The 12,785-nt window shown below is 48.0% G+C and overlaps 1 protein-coding gene across 6 annotated transcripts; it reads left to right on the top strand.

The window, feature by feature from the left end:
- Nucleotides 1-19: 19 nt before the first annotated feature.
- Nucleotides 20-9,439, top strand: LOC108924836 (eukaryotic translation initiation factor 4H-like). 6 transcript variants are annotated; one of them, XM_018736441.2, is made up of 8 exons: nucleotides 20-34; nucleotides 836-1,044; nucleotides 4,600-4,790; nucleotides 5,902-5,966; nucleotides 6,149-6,242; nucleotides 7,415-7,483; nucleotides 7,877-8,023; nucleotides 8,531-9,439. In XM_018736441.2, exons 2-8 carry the CDS (start codon nucleotides 986-988, stop codon nucleotides 8,668-8,670), a joined length of 765 nt encoding a protein of 254 aa, XP_018591957.1. In that variant the 5' UTR covers nucleotides 20-34; nucleotides 836-985; the 3' UTR covers nucleotides 8,671-9,439. The 6 variants fall into 6 exon arrangements, with proteins under 6 accessions (XP_018591957.1, XP_018591958.1, XP_029106314.1 ...); XM_018736442.2 differs by lacking the exon at nucleotides 20-34 and having other exon boundaries at nucleotides 806-1,044; nucleotides 4,603-4,790; XM_029250481.1 differs by lacking the exon at nucleotides 20-34 and having other exon boundaries at nucleotides 806-1,044.
- Nucleotides 9,440-12,785: the final 3,346 nt, after the last annotated feature.

The raw sequence follows: 12,785 nt of genomic DNA, 5'->3' as shown, positions 1-12,785 counted from the left end.
TATACGGTGGCTACTTGTGCTGTATCCATTCAGGGTAAGTACTGCACCTCACTCATGGGCACTGCAGCAGGAAGTGGGATTCGAACCAACATGCCTCAAACATGTGGTGTGCGAGATGCAGCTCTAATCACTGAGCCACCTGCTGGCCAGTAAAGTATCATAGAGCACCACATTAATTTCCTGGCATCTTCAACTTTCAAGTTTATTCATGTCATAGATACAAGTACCATGTAGGATGTACATGTATCATGAAAATCTTCCCGAATGCTTCTCCACAGACTATGGACAAAGAAAACAGAAATACTGCACAAACAAAACAATGGCAATGACACTTGAGTAGTGCAACAGCAATAGCAATAAATAATGGTAACAGTAGGTCTGTGTCCCCAGGGGTGATGTTTAGTCAGAACTGTAACTATTCATGTTACTTCATTTAGCAGACACTTTTCTCCAAGTGACTTCCAATAAACTCTACATAGTGTTTTCAGCCCACACACCTTATTCACTGCAGTGACTTAGATACACCACTTACACTGGGTCACTCATCCATACATCAGTGGAACACACACACACACTAGGTGAACCTGAACAGCATATCTTTGGAGTGTGAATGGAAACCAGAACACCCAGATAACATGCAAACTCCACAGAGACTGAGCGGGGATCGAACCCCCGTTCTCTCGCACCACCCAGGCCAGGCGCTGTGCGTTAGGAGTGCTACTCGCTGCACACACACGCACGCGCGCACGCACGCGCGCACGGCCGAGGGCTTTGACACCCAACACTACCGACTATAACAGTTTTTTTCTCTTCTTTACTTCATCATGACTTGAAGTGTAAAATGATTGTGGCCTTGTGATCCCCTGATGTGGTGCCGATCCGACTGTTGCGGCACCGGGCATTTTCAGTCAGGCGCCACGAGGGCAGCCCCGCCCTCCGCCATCTTGGGGTCCTCGCTGGGCTCGAGGCTCCAGCACTCGCTGCAATGGCGGACTTCGACAGCTACGATGATCGGGCGTACGGCAGCTTCGGGGGCGGCAGAGGGTAAGAACACAGCCGGTGGCGGTGCGGAGCGCTTCTGTCACAGAATCTGTGTCCCTCCGCAGAGCGCCGAGGCGTGGTTCCCGAGGCCGAAAGTGTGTGTGTGTGTGTGTGTGTGTGTGTGTGTGTCTGTGTCCCCGTGGCCGTGTGTGTGTGTGTGTGTGTGTGTGTGTGTGTGTGTGTGTGTGTCCCTCTGTCTGTCTGTCCCTCTGTCTCTGTGGCCCGAGTCAGTCAGTGCTGGAGCGGAAGGAGCCGCGCGGAGATGAATGGGAGCGGGACTGACTGAGTGTGCGGAAATCGAGCCGCTCGCCCGCCCGCGCGCGCTGTCCGCTCTCTGCTTGGTTATTTGGTACCCGCGGCAGACTGAGGTGAGGTGAGATCAGGTGGTGCACATCATGGCCCGGGGCTTCCACCGCTGAGGATCTTTCTTGTTGTTGTTGTTGTTTTTATGAGTTGCTCTCATTCATCCGAGTCGCTTCTGGTAGTTGATGAGCTTTACACTGATTTTACACTGATGTACAGCAGTTGAGGCTATGGACAGAGGTAGGTGCTGCAGCGGGAGGTGGGACTCGAACCTGTGTGCTGTGTCATGTGTGTGTAAACAGCAACAGCGTGGGGTCAGCGGTTGCATTCCAGCATCGCTTGTTGACCACGAGTCAGACATTTACATGTATTTATTTAGCAGACGCTTCTCTCCAAAGCGACTTCCAGTGGATACTGTGTGTAGAGTTATCAGCCCACACGCCTTATTCACCAAGCTGACAAGGAGATCGGTGCCTTCGTTTTCCTATTCCGCAGTACCCGTGTGTTTTTCTGAGTTATTCACACGGTCTTTACTGCCATAACCTTTGTAACACCTCAAGATGCAGCAGTTTTCGCTGGTTTTTCCACTTGTGAAAGTAGTCATTGCTGAAAAAAGTAACGTGAAGGTCTTACACTTGATTTTTTCTTACTTCTTTATGTGATACCTGTGATGATACCTTTTCGCTTCTATTACATGTGTTCCCAAACTTTGAGAATGCCCTTCGTTTTAACATTTTTTCCCATGATTTCAGGTGCAGTTCTCGGACCGGTGGTGTCAGACTCGGTTCCTGGTTCACTGTGCTCTTTTTTCCTGTCTTTTTTCCCTAGTTGTGCCTTGGAATTTTTTAAGATAAGGTGCTTTATTGTCATTGTATGCTATGCAAGGAAATTTTGTGTGGCAACCCTCAGAAAACAGCAGTAGACAGAACATTTAAAATAAATAAATAAGAATTGTATTTAACTGATTTTCTGTGATATAGCTGTTCAGCAAGTCACACTGTTCAGGTTGCACTGACGTATACCAATTATTTCAAAATACTGTCTTTTATCATGGCATTATTCTGTATTGCAGTATGTTAGTGCTTTCCAGTTCTTTGAATTCTTCCATGAATTGAAATGAATAATCATTGATTAGAAACAAGTACGATTAACATGAGTTAAAAATCAGCGCTGATACTCCTTTTAATCCACTGAAAATATTGAATGTTTTACAAAGCTGTATTCTGTAATTAATTCAGTATTTTGGTTAATGAGCTGCTCACCCTTTGCTGGCCCGATTGCTCCGTCTCAGTCTGTCGATTTGTGATTAAGACCCTGTAGTGTTAACAGCACCGACCAACTGGAGGGACCCCACACAGCCGTCACGTAAACAATAACAGGCTCGCTGCCTGTTTTGATATGGTAGTTTGATGCTGCGGTAGGTACGGCTCCCTGTCCTTAACTCAGGAGGTGCCTCTTCGCTCACACTTAGGGCTTTGCTCCCACTACTTCCCGCTAAGCGTCCACACAGGGAGTCTGAGGCCCCTCCTTTCACTGCTGACCCTGCCGGAATGCAGCTGGCACAGAGCCTTCCGAATTCGGCCCGGTGCCAGCTGCGGCGTACCCCGGCTGCCCAGTTCCCAGTGCAGTCCAACAGGAGACTTGGGGAAATGGAAGCGGCCGGTGACACAGAGGCTGGATGGAGAGGTCTCGTGGGGCGGTGGTTTGGCCCTTGTTGTGTTGCTCTACACTTCCTGCTCCTCCTGTTTGTGCATGCTGTCTGTCGGAGGTTTATTCCTCGCTGGAACAACCCTTGATACGGGCACTGAGCCACCACTTGGTGGCGATGACAGCTTTCGGCTAGGCCCCCCTGAGCAATGCCATGTGACACGGTAAACTGGTGTCATTCCCAGGGCCTGGGCTTGTTTTTTTTCACATCATGCAGGATGGCACATGAGGCACAGCAATTACAGCACAATGTTGTGCCTCTCCTCTTACCCTGGCCTGTCTCAGTGTGCTGTGTAAAGTTTTTCAAGTGTGTATTGCAACAGTGTGTCGGAAGCAGCTGTGTGTGCAGCTCCTCTAAACACACTTTCCGCAGGAAGGAAGTAGCTCAGCCTGGGTCTCTCCCTGATGTCCCAGTGGGGCTGCCAAGTCACCGGTGCCCCAGTGCTATGGCAGCAAGCAACACATTCTCTTTGACACCCTGGCCACATGTTAGACAGTGACTCTTCTACACAAGTGCTGCAAAGTATCTGATAATGCAGAAATTGGTGGTTTTCTCACATAATTTACATTTATTCATTTAGCTGACACTTTTCTCCAAAGCAACTTATAATGTTAAGGTTACAATTATTGTATGCTTACACTTATTTACCCATCTATACAGCTGGGTAATTTTACTGGAGCAATTTAGGGTAAGTACCTTGCTCAAGGGTATTACAGCCAGAGGTGGGGCTCAAATTTGCAACCTTTGGGTCCAAAGGTGGTAGCTATAACCACTATGCTACCAGCTGTCCCTACTTCCCACTTCATTGTGAGGAGGAATGGCCCGCGTGAGCGAACGTGCTGTATTTTTGCTTTGTTTTTGTTGATTCACTCACTTTGGTCAGATGTACTTGGATAAAAACTTGATCGATCCCAAAGGAATCTGTACAAGGCTACAGCAGCACACATACTGCAGAGCAGTGAGAGACACAAGGGAATAACACAGGAATAAATAAATGACAGTGGTTCCAAATGAGTGAAAAGTAGTATTAAGAGCTCAGTACTTCCTTAAGGGCCATAAGAGGTTGGTTCCGATTTAAGTTTTGTCTCCTGCGGTTACCTAGGTATAAAATTAGGTATTTTAAAGTGTGATCGCATATCCCTATCATATTTTTAAAATATATTTTGCTAAGAGAGAGATTCTTGTGGCTTCTCTCACTGTGCTCTCCTTAAGTCTCCATAAGTTCATCTTCTCGAGTTCTTGCCTTTTTGTGGAACTGCCCCTGCATTTGGTATTACTGCTGTGTTCATATGTCCTGTACTGGTGTTCTTCCCCTTGACGTCCTGCTGGATCTAGTGAACGTCCAGTTTGGCGCAGAGGCCAGTGGAGTAAAACTGCAGCTCCGTGAACATGCTGTCACAGAGCGCACTGGTGTACATGTGCCGCGCTAAGTCTACTCCCTATGGCTCCCAGTGCAAAGGCCGAGTACGAGTTCCTACACAAACGTTTCGAATGCTCGGCTCCTCTGGCCATCGGGGACTCCCTTTATGAAGTTCTCTTCTGAATAGAAGACCCCGCGGCGGAAGCGGTGTGGGGGCCCCTCGCAAGCAGAAAGAGCTTCCAACGGAGCCGCCATACACGGCCTACGTGGGCAACCTGCCTTTCAACACAGTGCAGGGCGACATCGACGTCATCTTCAAAGACCTCAACGTCAGAAGCGTCCGGCTCGTTCGGGACAAAGAAACAGACAAGTTCAAAGGTATCTCGTCAATTTCCCACTTTTCGCTGCTTTTTACTACACTAATGGCAACATTGCGCTCGGACACTCCTAATGACAGCGGTGCCATGCTTTTGCTTTCTTTCCATACCAGCTGTACAGAATTTAATAACATGAGTCAGTACAACAGACAGTTGTTCCATACATAGGTGTTTGTGTAGTGGCTGAATAAAATAAATTTGCATTTGTAATAAAATATTGTTTGTTACAAGTTTTATGTAACTAAATCACTCCAAGTGTGGAAGTGACATGACTGGACTGTGTGGTCATTCCCATGTCTGGCCATGTGCAGATGAGCTGTATTTATCAAGGGCAGAAGTATGTTTACAGTGCTGTGAAAAGTATTCCTCCCTTGCCCCCATTTCATATATTGTTGCTGCTTTTTGTCATCAAAAATGATCAGATCAGTTCTAGTACTATGTGAATGGAACCTGAGTGGGGAAAATATGACACCAGTGTTTATTTCTTTGGTGTGGAACATGGCCAAGTTGTCTTCACAAGCAAAGTGTAGAATCATTAATGAGCTGAAAAAGAACCAAGAATAACATCCAGGAACTGCAGGGCTCTCTTGCCTCAGTCCATCTCACTGTTCACCCACAGTAAGAAAGACACTGTGCAAAGATGGGATACATGAGACAGTGGCAAGGTGGAAACCACTGCTCACTAGGAAGACTGTGGAAGCTCATCTACAGTTTGCCAAAAAGCACCTTGATGTTTTCCACACCTCTGGAAGAATGTTCTGTTTATTGATGAATCGGAAGTAGAATTTTTTGGATGTGTATGGTGAAAACCAAATACGGTATTTCAGAGTAAGAAGCTTCGACCGACAGTCCAGCATGGTGGTGGCAGGGTGATGCTGTGGGGATGTCACTGAAGGAGGCATGAATTCCTCCTTGAATCAGGACATTCTAAAGGAGAATTTCAGGCCATCAGTCTGATTTGAAACTCCATTCATATTCCACGAGACCAGACAAAAAGATGTGCGAAAGCTGAGAAAACAGAAAGGTACAGATCCTTCTTCACGGCACTGCAGGTGTAGCAGAGTAACTGATGTAATGTCCTGTGTGTCACTGGAGTTATTTTTGCCCCTCAGGTTTCTGTTATGTAGAATTTGATGACCTGGAGTCCCTGAAAGAAGCCTTGATGTATGACGGTGCTGTAAGTGTGTCCTTTGACGTTTCACTCTCCTTTCTGCAGTATCCCACAGTATTTTGCAATAGTCACTGCTGTCACTGTACTGATACTGCAGGATTTGTAGAGGCCAGAACTTTGTTGCTCTTCAACTGACTGCTGTGCAGAGCGGGAGTTTAATGTCTCTGCTGTGTGGCGTGTCTCTCCAGCTCCTGGGAGATCGGTCGCTGCGAGTAGACATTGCAGAGGGCCGTCGGCAAGAGAAGGGCGGAGGGTTCGGGTTCCGGAAGGATGACAGAGGAGGTACCTCTTGCACTGTGTGTTTTGGCTGCACGTCTGTCTGGTTACCACAGAGTGCTTCTGAGCTTTAGTCATAGTTGTTTTATGGACATTGTTGGTTTCTTTGTGTTTTTTATCTCTCTGTGCTGAGCTTAGTTCAGCATGAGCTTACATTTAACCTTGACTTCATGAAGGAATTTTATGGTTCAAATCACTTTGAGTTCATTGCATTTGCCGAAAAACTCAGTGTAATTGGTTACAAGGAGTAACTGTACCAGTGGAAAGATCATTGAATGTGAGGATTTTCTTCTGGACCGCAGACAATATCATTTTTAAAATATAAAAAAAAAAACACTGCTGCTGCAATTTTTATTGTCTTCGCTGGGTATTCCTTAACATGTATTCTGTTAACAACATTTTTAGTTTATAGTCTTTACATTCATTCAACACTTTTCTCTAAAGCAACTTGCAGTGTTAAGGTACTTAGTTATTTGCCCCTTTACAGAGCTGGGTATTTTTACTGGAGCAATTTAGGGTAAGTACTTTGCTCAGTGGTACTACAGCTGTAGAGGGGATTCAACCCTGCAGCCTTCAGGTCCAAAGGCAGCAGCTCTAACCACTACACTAGCAGCTGTCTGATAATTTCTTAATCTGACATTATGTAAATATTTAAATTAATCTGGCCCTCGTGCTTGCATAGTTAGACACCACTGCAATAGCACTTTTTTGGGGGCAGACAGAGTGAAGTGAAGTGAAGAAAACAAAGGAAATGCAGTTAATAATAAACTGGAAAAATGCTTGTACCTATGAAAATTCAAACTTAAATGTGAATGTGAGTGCATGTGAATGTATTCTGCAGGATCTGATTGCTACTAACAGTCCTTCCCCTCATCCATCCATCCATTGTCATCATGTTGCCGTGGCGTCGTTCGGAGGCGTTCTGCCACATGAACTGACCATTACTGGGCCTTCTCAATCAGAGTTTCCTCTGTGTGCTCTGGACCAGGCCCTGCGGTCCCATGCTTTCTTTGAAACCCCCCCCATTTTTGCCCTCAACTTTTGCTGCTCTAAAACTGCAACTTCTCCAGGTTTCTTTTGTCCCAGCCCCGAGAACACCCCAAGAAGAGGGAGAGTGGGGATGTCTCCCAGGCCTTGTGGCTCCTCTCGCTCTCAGTAACTGGCCCTGTTGCTTGCAGGCTGTGGTGGCTCACGTGGTCCCAGAGGAGGGGGACGCGATTCCGGAGATGACTTCGACTATTCAGGAGGTGCGCAAAGCTTGCCCCGCCCTGCCAGCCCCCATCGCCGGGCCAGACCTACTGACCTCCTGAGCTTTGTTTGTGGGGATTTACAGGAATGCGGCAGAGTCCCTTGAAATACCAAGCTGAATGATATAGACTCACCTGCTGAGCTTAGATAGCAGATCAGTGTTTGCATCCTTCCTGTGATCGTGGTTCAACTGTGTGTGTGTGTGTGTGTGTGTGTGTGTGTCTGTGTCTGTGTCTGTGTCTGTCTGAGAAAGTGAGACAGTGTCTGTGTGCTGGTCTCAGCAACGTCGCTTCCCATACCCATCACCATCGCTCTCTCTACAGGTGGCTGGTTAGCAGAGCAGCAGCGTTCGCACCCGGTTTCTGCCCCTAAATGCTCTGCTCTCCCTTCAGGGTTCAGAGATGACGACTTCATGGGTGGGAGGAGTCGAGGGGGACGTCCTGGGGACAGAAGGGGACCCGGAGGGAGCTCGGGAGGCATGGGCCGCTACAGAGACGGACCTCGTGGGGGTCCCACAGACTTCAGAGAACCTTCTGAAGGTGTCAAAACTGGTTTGGCTTCTCGTGTCTATGTCCTACGTTGGTCTTCTGGCAACCTGCTAATTACGAGGGCTCACTGAAAGGTCTTGAGACGATACCCGTCATGAGGCGTCTGAAGGTCCCTCACAGTCGGGGGGGCTTCTCCTTTCCAGAGACCTTCCTTCATACTCCACACACTTCCTGCAGAAACTGCTTGTTGGCCATTATCTCCAAGGCTACGGCCATAGTGTTTCCTCACCTCTCTGTCAGATGAGCGTCCTGGCTGTCGTCTCTCTTCCACATGTCGATTCCACGTCTCAATCAATCGGCTTCAAAACCTTCTGGTCAACCCTTGTGTATTTGTGCAGCCCTGTGGAACTTCTCTCTGAGCAGTTGTAAGGGGTTGTTTTTCCGTGTTTTATCCCAACAAGCGCAGGAGCAAATGAATTTTCCGTGGCATTTTGCTGAACATCTCATCTGCGGAGGGGGGTTCTTTGTCTAACTGTCTGTCTGTCTTTCTGTCCCCAGAAGAGAGAGCACAGAGACCGAGGCTACAGCTGAAGCCGCGCACGGTTGACGCCCCCTTGAACCAGGTGGCTAACCCGAACTCTGCCATCTTTGGTGGTGCTAAGCCGCGGGAGGAGGTCATCCTCAAAGCCAAGGACTAAGGGGCGGTGGGGGGGGCAACGGGGGGGCATGCCTGTAGAGACCCAGCCGCTGAGGGGGAGTATCATCTGTCGCCACCGTTACTGTTCCTTCCTGCTAGACAAGCTGCGACCCTCCTCTGTGTGCACCCTTGTCAAACAAACCATGTACTCAGCTGCACACGCATGCACACACACACACACACACACACACACACACACACACACAGAGAGCGTGTGTGAAGCAAGCAGCCGCGAGTGCATGTCAGCGGTTAACAGCAATTGTTTATGTTGATACCTGTGTTTAGTGCCTGCTTTGTACACGTTGCATTGTAGGTGGACTGTAGAGCTGTAGGGCACTGGGGCCTCTTCCCCCCATTTCTGTAAGTGTGTGTGTGTCTCTCTCACAGAGAGAGAGCTGAAGAGCAGTGTGTGATGTGTAGTACTTCCCCCACCCCAGCTTACAGGTGAGGGCAGCGTAAAGGGCACTTGGGTGATGGGTACGAGGGGTAAGGGCTCTGCGACAATCTCGAGATGCGCAGTTTGTGTGACTGGTGCTCATGTTTCCTGATTTGGCTGAAACTCTGTGCATTTTTGGGGTTTTTTTCCACTTTAATCATGCAAAACTGGTCTCCAACCCACCTGGTTTACTGTCTAACTCATTCCCAGCTCTTTATCACCTTTCTTCTGTTTTTTTGTTAGGCTTTTTGTTCTGTGAACAACGGCTGAGCAGTGGTGTGTGTGTGTGTGTGTGTGTGTGTGTGTGTGTGTGTGTGTGTGTGTGTGTGTGTGTGTGTGTGTGTGTGTCTCTGTCTGTCTGCGTGCACGCACACATGTTCTTTTCTTCAAAGATCTCCAGTGGTGTGAAGTGACGCTTCCTGAAGGCTTCTTCAGTGGGCAGTGACTTTAAGTACTCAACTGGGGGTTCTCCTGAGCTGCTGTCCTCACCTCTATTTTTACCATGTTTTATGTATATGTTTGTGTGCATGAAACAGTTCTGTCAGATAAGGGTTAAACTGTTAAACGTATTTGTGTTCTAACGGTCACACATTTTAAGGATTTCTGACCCGAGTTGGTCCAACACAGTGTGTGTCCATCTCATCTCGTCTTTTACGAGAACGGTGTGTCACATGTTGGAGCGTGTGGTGTTGATAACAGTAACGGTCCTACTTGTGCTGAAGTTTCAGTGATCCGGTTTTCCCCCCAGTAGTGAACGGTCCAAAGTGCAGTGACTCTGAGCGCCACACATGTCCACACGCACGTCCACACACACGTCCAGCTTGCCTGTTCTGCAGAGAACTTCCTCCTTCCCGCACAAATGTTTTCGGCAATAAAATGTGTGATTGCAGTGATGCCAGTCAGAATGACCATGTGTCCAGGTGTGGTTTAACGTTACTAGCAGAACTAATTTTTTAGAGTGCAGCCCTGCTGAGACAACAGTGATTTCCGCGTGTGTCTCTGTACCAGAAACTGTCGCTCTCATCGGCTGCATTGATTTTAAGCAACGGATTCCCCTCGTGTTGACATCGGTGTCATAAATATTAAAGAGCAAAAAACACAGGTTCACAGATTTGCTATTTTGTGAAACTTTTGAATGAGAGAGCCCAAAATGTTTTCTTTGTTGCTGTTCTAAGCAAAATGTTTTTTTTTCTTTTTTAAATAACACTGATCTTGTGAAAACCAGTAATTGTCATTCTTTAATTTCGCACCTTCTTATGCTGCTTGATCCATTTGTAAATTTTTACATTGTTCTCTGTGATAACCCTGGTAAATCGTGGCTGTCGTTTTACCACGTTTGTGGACAGTTACGTTTCACTCGAGGCCGCTGGGGGTGGCTCCCCTGCACACAGGTACACTACAGCTTTGCATAGTTGGAGGTGAAACAGGGTATGAGCTGTGAAAATTGCCTTAGAAATACTACAGGTATGAGAGGGCTGAGGAGAGGAGAGCAGGAGAAGAGATCCACTTTTAAATTTGCAGTGAGCATGATCAATAATCCAGTAAGTGTGTAGTGTGTACAAATGTACCTTTTCCATTCAGTGCTCTCGTTTGAAGAAGCTGACAGAGTCTTACAAGTAGTGTGTCGACTACATGGAATATGTCAATAAATCTTTGCTCTGGTCTCCTGACGTTTAACGCAAGTCTGCCGGTGTCGTTTGTCCCTCCTTTACACTACGCTCGCCAACCGATGGCTCGCACGGCGGCTGGACTTTTCCACAAGGGCTCCTTGAGCGTACCACGGTAACCTGAGAACGAACGCGTTTCCAGCGCTCGGGCCTCCGGGCAGATAGCGGCACAAAAGTGTGTTTTCTCCGCAGAAGAGGCTGTGTGTGTGTTGATAGGTATCTACTCTGTGTTTCTGTGTGTTTATGTATCTGGGACAGCTGGTAGTGTGGTGGTTAGAGCTGCTGCTGCATTTGGGCTTGAAGGTCACAGGTTTGATCCCCACCTCCAGCTGTAGTACCCTTGAGCAAGGTACTTATCCTAAATTGCTCAGTAAAATTACCCAGATCGTGTATAAATGGGTAAATAATTGTAAGTTGTCAATGAATGATTAAATGTATCAATATATGTGCGTGAAAGTGTCACTGGGTTCTGGAGAAAAAAGGCTCACATTAGGCTAATTAGTGACCACAGGTACGTGTAAACATGATGATGTACCCGTAAATAAGAAAGAGCTACACTGCAGACACTGTAAAGAGGGTGAGCGGAAGCTGCTCTTCAATCTAACGATGATGATGATGATGATGGAGGCAGGAAGGGCCGCAGCTCGGCTCTCAGCTCGGGTGCGAGGGACGCAGAAGAGGCGGCGCCGGATAAGGCTGCGCGCGGATGTGGTGAGAGGGGCGAGTGACTCCGTTTCGCCTCGCCTCGCTTCGCCTCGTGCTGCTCCCAGCCAATCCCCCGCAGAGCTCGGAGCGCGAGCCGGACGGACGGAGTGATGCGCGGCTGCGGCGCGAGGACACCCCGCTGAAGGTAAGAGGGGAGCGGCGGGAAAACTGACGGTGCTTCTCAGTCTCGCGCATCGCTCGTAGCGACAGCTGCGGTACTGTGGTGCGGGGGCACATTTACCTCAGGCGTCGCGTTGTAACTTACAAGTTACAGAACGAGTTGGTGGTACTTAGCTTAAGTTTGCTTATTCGATTCGTCAGCGGCGCGCACACACAAGACTTATAATTATAAATATATAATACACACACAGTTTTAAGCGCTCATTTTAATTCTGATCATTTTAATCAGCCTTTTTTTGTCACTAACGGTCTTCGTCGCTCGCGCTTAGTTTCAGGTACTTTCCAGAAGGGTCGAGCCCGCTGACGGTACCGGAGTGACATGATTCCCCCGAACTCGAGTCGTACCCTGGTTTTTACACACCTTTCACACCCTTATTCCACTTCTCCTGACAGGATTCTGTGGAGGAGGGGAGGGGGGGCTCAGACAACGTTCACACCCTAAAGTTTACCCTGTTTTACAGCATGGAACACAGTGCTTTACACACACATGATGATGTGTTTCATAGATGATCTGGGCCTCACCATCATAAAATATACGGCACAAGTGAGGGAAACAGTGTGAAATAGAGTACCTCTTCAGGCAGCCTGCCCATGTGAGGTAAAAACAGCACAAGATCTGTGAAAGTACCAAGTTACCATGTTTCGTGAACAGGGTATGATGATGTTTTGCAGAAGTCTAATTTTTGCAGGCAGCAACTACAGTGTACTAATTGCAGTGAATACGGTAAACGGTGTACGGCTGAGCACTACGTTTGACCTTTTTTGACTCTAATTTACCGTGCAGCTCGGGCACCATTGGACACATGTGCGGCACTGGTTTGGAAATAACTGCCAGGTGGCATCATGCCCTGTGCTCGTCCTTCAGCTATTCCTCTCTCTCTCTCTCACACACACACACACACACACACACAAGACTAACTGGTCAGTGGTGGCACCATACACTGACCAAAGGACAAAACGCTTAGAGTGCTACCTGTGCATTGCTCTGCCGCTAGGGAGTGGATCTCGAACCGGAAACCTTCTGGTTACAAGTCCAGCTGTCCATCGGAACGCCACCCCCCCACCGGTGCTCGTCTGCATGTTCTACCCATGTTTCCGTAGGGTTTCTCCAGGTACTCAGCTTTCCTG

Source organism: Scleropages formosus, chromosome 3 (genome assembly GCF_900964775.1).
Source record: "Scleropages formosus chromosome 3, fSclFor1.1, whole genome shotgun sequence".
NCBI classification, from domain to species: Eukaryota; Metazoa; Chordata; class Actinopteri; order Osteoglossiformes; family Osteoglossidae; genus Scleropages; species Scleropages formosus.
The sequence above is the reverse complement of the archived record's forward strand: the minus strand, read 5'-3'. Positions and strand labels throughout refer to the sequence as shown.